A 6,000-nucleotide genomic window follows, 5' to 3' on the forward strand; every position below is an offset into this window, starting at 1 on the left:
GTGATTCCACTTGTCTCATGCAGAGGTAGTTTGACCTGATATATGGAAAAATTACTAAGAATTCTGAAACTTGATTTCTAGCCTTTGCACCTCCACTGACTAACATAATTTTTAACCTTTCAACTTCTCTGTCCTTGCAGAAATTTTAAATTATAATATATGTTACTTATTATCTTAGTTGCTACAGCTGCCATAACAAAGTCCACAAGCTGAGTGCCTTAAAACAACATAGATTTATTGTGTCACAGTTCTGGAGGCTAGAAGTCTGAGATCAAGGTATCAGCAGGGCCATGCTTCCTTCGAAGTCCCTAGGGGAGAATCCTCTCTATGCTTCTTGTAGCTTCTGATGGTTAACAGAATGCTTGTTGTTCCTTGGCTTGTGGCGGCATAACTCTGTCTCTGCCTCTGTCACATGGCCATCTTCTCTCTCTCTTTCTGTCTGTGTCCAATTTTCCCCTTATAAAGATATGAGTCATATTGGAATAAGATCCACAGTAATCCAGTTGGCCCCATCTTAACTAATAGCATCTTCAAATATCCTATTTCCAAATAGGGTCACATTGCCAAGACCAGAGGTTAGGACTTGAACATATCCTTTTGGGGGGACACAATTCAATCATGGTAACTATTATACAACCTTGCAGTAGTGATTGAGACAATTGTGCCTATAGACCTAATCAAACCACTGCTGTAAAGAATGACATAACTTATACAGGCATGAAAATGGTTTTACAAATTGTCATATTACTTCAAACTCCATCCCTTTCTTATGTCCCCGACAACAACAATAAACATACGCTTTGAGTGATAATTAAGTGCTATATGTGGGGACAAGTAATTTATACAATATAGTTTCAAGCATGTATAATTAGATTTAAGGATTGATGAGGATTAAGACATTTTTCTGATTATTATTAGGGTTGGAAACATTTCACCTTATTTAATGCAGTGTTCAAATCCAGTTGATGGGAATATGGTAATCAATTCAGAGGCTATGTCAGCATTACCTAAAACTATCAGAATGGCTTATAATTATCCATTGTTTATCTAGTGATTTTGACATAATGTAGAAAGGCCAATATCTTTTGATCCCTAGCTCTTTTAGCATAAGACTAAGGTATTGCAGATATTGCCTGTGAATTGTGTGGGGCTCCATTCCATAGCCATAACTCATCATTTATCCTCCTCTATATTTTCTTTCCCAAGCACCCTATGTAAAGGTATACCTATTAGATAATGGAGTCTGTGTAGCCAAAAAGAAAACAAAAGTGGCAAGAAAAACGCTGGAACCCCTCTACCAGCAGCTATTATCATTTGAAGAGAGTCCTCAAGGAAAGGTTTTACAGGTATCTACTGAATTGTTTTTTTCCTTACCTAAGAAAGTATTGTCAGGGAATCAGACCTTGTACCCGACATCTTTTGTATCACATTCTTTTCTGTTCCCCACAGCCAGAAGTCTTTGGAACTTCAAACAGTGTGTGACCTGTGCTTTAAAGTTATAGACACTGTCATTTCCTTTAAAGTGAATTTTAGACTTGCAAACCCTCTGTCACACATAAACTCCAGTCTCTCTGAAGTGCTTATGATCTTAACCCTCCAGTACAGCTTCCCTAATGTACCTTTGGCATCCAGTAGTTAGAGACATCTATCCCAATAATTAACTACAGATATTTAACCATGACATTTCATGTCAGAACATTAACTGGGTGAAATTGAGTTCGCAAAGTTCTTGTTATGTTCATGCTTTACTGACATTACTCTCCTTTTAATTTTACCAACAGATCATTGTCTGGGGAGATTATGGCCGCATGGATCACAAATCCTTTATGGGAGTGGCCCAGATACTTTTAGATGAACTGGAGCTATCCAATATGGTGATTGGATGGTTCAAACTTTTTCCCCCTTCCTCCCTAGTAGATCCAACCTTGGCCCCTCTGACAAGAAGAGCTTCCCAATCATCTCTGGAAAGTTCAACTGGACCTTCTTATTCTCGTTCATAGCAGCTGTAAAACTGTTGTCATAGCAACCAGCGTTACAAAAAAAAAAAATCACAGGTCGCAAACCCTGATAACACTGCATGCTTAATGTTGTGTCTTCTGAGCCTGTTTCTAGGGATACAAAGCGATCCTGTATTCTCAGAGGAAGTTGCACACATTGTGCCCTAAAGAAGGCCCTCAGGTGAAACAGTAGAGTTATGAAGAACTATCAGGTTTGGAGTTCAATGACACATGAATTTGGGTCCAATCTGAAGCCATGGATTAATCTCAAAGAATCAGTCGGTTCCATGCAACAAAAGCCCTTTTCAAAGGCACCTTTATATTTTTATCGTTCCTTTTTCTTCATTTCTCTGACCCCAAGGTCCTATTATGCCACAGAAATGGAGCTATTCAGCCATTAAGCCATGTTACAAGTCCAGGAGTGACGTCCTAGAAGTATATAGTATCAGGAGACAAGCGAGAGACCAAAGAAGTGGTCCAGACAGAACGTCTGCTCTCCTCTGGGAAGTGGTCAGCAATGGTCCAACAGGAAGAGGGTCAGACTTCGTAGCTCCAGCAAGCGTGTCATGTACTAATGCCTAAATGTGTTGGACTCAGGAAAATAAAATTCTGTGGCTACTCTGTACTGAATGAAATTAAAGAAACATTTTTTGCATGGACACAGATTAGCTGAATACTTAAATTATTTTCTTGGGGCTGCAACTTGCAACAAAAGAATAAAAATCAGCCATTTTCAACGATTTATATTATTTTTAAAAGTAAATTTCACTAGTGCATGGTTTTAAAAAGGGGAGAGAATGCAACAGGGTGATAGAAAGACATACCATGTTTATTCTTTAAACTAATCATAGTCTGTGTTTTGGCAGACAGTACAACTGAAAATACTTCCTAGAAGTTACTTAAAATTCTCTTTATGTGACAAATCAGTATAATATATTCACTTATTTCCATGTTAATATACAAATCTTATTAAGTTCAATACTACATGCAAATTGTTCACGTATTTCTCCTCTTCTCTAGCGCACCTTTCCTCTTTCAATCTTTTATTTTCCTCCTCCCTATCAAACCTTCTACTAAAAAATTGCAAATTTTTGACCTGATATTCTCTTAAACCCCATGTTTGATTCACTATAGATGCTTCTGAATGTCTCAACGGAAATTTCTCACAGGAAAAAAAATCTATATAAGAGCTTTCTTTATTTTCAAGCATGTTGAAAAGAATTTTACAACATGGCTTGGGAGTATATTAAAGTAAGGCAGCATGTATTTGATAAAGAAGATATTTGAACTTTTGCAATTTATTGTACAGTGCATGGTAAATTTTTTTTTTTACCTTCAAAATTCAGTTCTATAGGAAAATCCTAAAATCATCTGGCCATCGTAATGTCTAATAAATTTGTTTTCAGCACCAGCATTGTTCACACAGGGGTTAAAGTATTATTTCTGGAAGGTTTTAGGTTTTGTTTTTTAATTAATTAAACAATGTCTTTAGCCAATTACTATTTACCAGTTGAATAGAAAATGACTAAAAATTTGGTCCCTGAAACACAGAACAGTTTATTAATTCTGTAGTAAAATTCAATTTTTCACAGATCATATTTCTAAAGAAATGTAGTGAACTTAAATCTGCAACAACAATTTTAAAACTCCAATTTTTAGGTGACTCAAGGAAAGTCGACATGCTTTACTAGTTCTTTGATGCCATCACCAAAAGTTTACAAGCAAATCCCCCCAAGTCAAAACCCCTCCCTTTGTTTTTCCAGACAGTTGTTACCATTGGGTGGTGCTGCAAGGTCAAATTTCTCTTAAATTCCCCTATTTAGAGGAAAAGTCACTGGATATAATAAACCACCCTTAATTTCTGATTCTTTATGTACACTTTGATAACACATTCTTATAAATTGATTTTAATTCCTTGGAATAACTTTTGATATCTATATACCATTTGTTTAACTTTAAATTAAGGCCATGCACAAAAATTGTTTGTTTTCACTTTTTTTTTTAATTCAGTGCTGACCGTTAAAAACTATTATGTGTGATATGGTGCAGAAGTTAAAATGAGTATCACTAAAAAATGCCTTCTCTTTATGTGGTGCAAAATGAAACATACTAAGACTCTGTCTTGGCGTTCTGATATCTACAGTGGGCCCAGGTAAAGTTGTTAAAAGGAACAAATAAAGAGTTATTGAAATAATTTAGATACCTGTGTACCAGCAACAATTGATTTAATAGACCTAGAGTGTCTATATTTTCCCTTAGAATGAACGTTTGCCAATTTCCTGATACTAAAATGCAGTCACATAATCTTTTGTGCATATTCCTATATACATTATTTCTAATTTTAATAAGAAAGACATGACCATATGGAATCTTTGTACATACTTGTCATTATGCAGTATTTATTTAAAAGTTGGTGTATTTTTTTTTATTTTCACATGTCTGCACCTTGACTTGTGGATTAGTAATGTAAATAGCAATATTCCAGTGACCACTGCTGCCCTGTACATAGTATGTTTTAAAAGTAAACAATTCCAGTTGGAAAAAAAGGGCAGAATATCCTGTAATGAACACCAACTAATGTAAATCAAATTCATTCTGGTGATGGTCTTTAACACTTTAAATAAACATTTTCTTTACAGATGTTGTATACAGTGCTTTCTTTGACTTCTCTTCTCCGAACACATCCCCAGGCCTGCCGTAGCTCATTCCCTGAACTCGAACGTCAATTTAAAGACAATGAAACAATCTTCTTTTTCTCTCAGTTCAGAAATGGACCGCTGACCTTAGCAAATAGTCCTCAGTAGAGCATTTCTTTAGAGTGTCAAAAGGATTTCTGTTCACATCATAAAAAATTGCTGCTTTTTAGAAAGGTTATTCCAGTTCAAGTTGCCTTCTGATCAAATGACTCAGCAACTTACAGATTTTATGAGTAAAATGAGTGAGATTTCTGAGTTATTCTTGGCCTCCATGATAGCAAAGTCACAAAAAAATTATGCACAGGCTCTGCTAGTTCCTGGGTGAAGAGGACAAGGATGATAGGTGATTTATGCTGCTATGTTTTGACTGAAGTGTCGGTTCAGCTTTGAGGGAGGATGGGGGGGTACATTTTAAGTTGGGGAGACAAGTGTGGTAACCTGACACAGCAACCTGTTCAGACATTGGCTTCTATTTTGTGAGTATAAAGAGGTAGAGGGTTACTCCGTATCCTTCTAGAGAAATTCCTCAAACTTCTGGGAAGAGGACCCTGACAGAGTTCTACTGGGAGTGCTCCCCAGGCTCAAAGGGTTGGTTTGGATTCTCATTTAATTAGTAATTCAACAGAAATCCAATCCCAGCTCTCTTTCTACTTCCATTTCCTCCCTTTCCAAGGGCTCAATTCCAGTCCAGTCCCCCATACCCAGCCCATGTTACTTTTCATTATTCAAACACCCACACTGTACTCTAGTGAGCTATTTCTTTGCAGTTCAGACACTCTTGGTGTAAAAATCCCCTTGTCTTTTCCTATATTCCCTCTTCTGAAAAGGCTTCCACTTCCTCCAAAAATGATCCATTACTCCCTTCTTATAATTTCCAGCTTAAGTCTGAGCTCTTTTTCTTTAGCAGTTCTCAACTGAACCCTAACAGTATGGCTGCCATTAACACCAACGCTTTTGCTTTCCCTTGATGCCAAGACCCCAGGAGAAACAGTAAAGACTATTATGGCCACGCTTGTGGAGGTTTAGTGAGAACTGGTCAAGAAGTTGCCTAAGTTGCCTGCCTGTAATTGACTTAGCCTTTAAAATTCTGTGCACCCAATCATGTGTTCCATATGTTTATCTCCACTCAGCTCATCCTGGCTTTAACTACTGGCAGTCATGGACAATAAACAGAAGTTCACACCCCACACTTGCTTTGTGAAATTTTTATTGACAAGCAGTGTACAAGGTGAAATTAAAATTTCATTTTAAAAAGGCTTTGCCACTCAAATTCTCCATGTGACTTGTTTCAAGTCAATTTACCTCTA

General features: G+C 36.9%; 1 protein-coding gene across 20 annotated transcripts in view; it reads left to right on the forward strand.

Annotated features, from left to right (window-relative positions):
- The window catches only part of RIMS2 (regulating synaptic membrane exocytosis 2), a 757,916-nt gene extending 753,279 nt beyond the window's left edge, over positions 1-4,637 (forward strand). For all 20 annotated transcript variants that reach the window (XM_077167426.1, XM_077167432.1, XM_077167428.1 and 17 more), the window contains 2 exons: positions 1,207-1,346; positions 1,782-4,637. In XM_077167426.1, coding sequence (XP_077023541.1) covers positions 1,207-1,346; positions 1,782-2,000 — 359 coding nt within the window. In that variant the 3' untranslated portion in view covers positions 2,001-4,637. The remainder of the gene's footprint in view (positions 1-1,206; positions 1,347-1,781) is intronic.
- Positions 4,638-6,000: the final 1,363 nt, after the last annotated feature.

Source organism: Tamandua tetradactyla, chromosome 6 (genome assembly GCF_023851605.1).
Source record: "Tamandua tetradactyla isolate mTamTet1 chromosome 6, mTamTet1.pri, whole genome shotgun sequence".
In the NCBI taxonomy this organism is placed as follows: domain Eukaryota; kingdom Metazoa; phylum Chordata; class Mammalia; order Pilosa; family Myrmecophagidae; genus Tamandua; species Tamandua tetradactyla.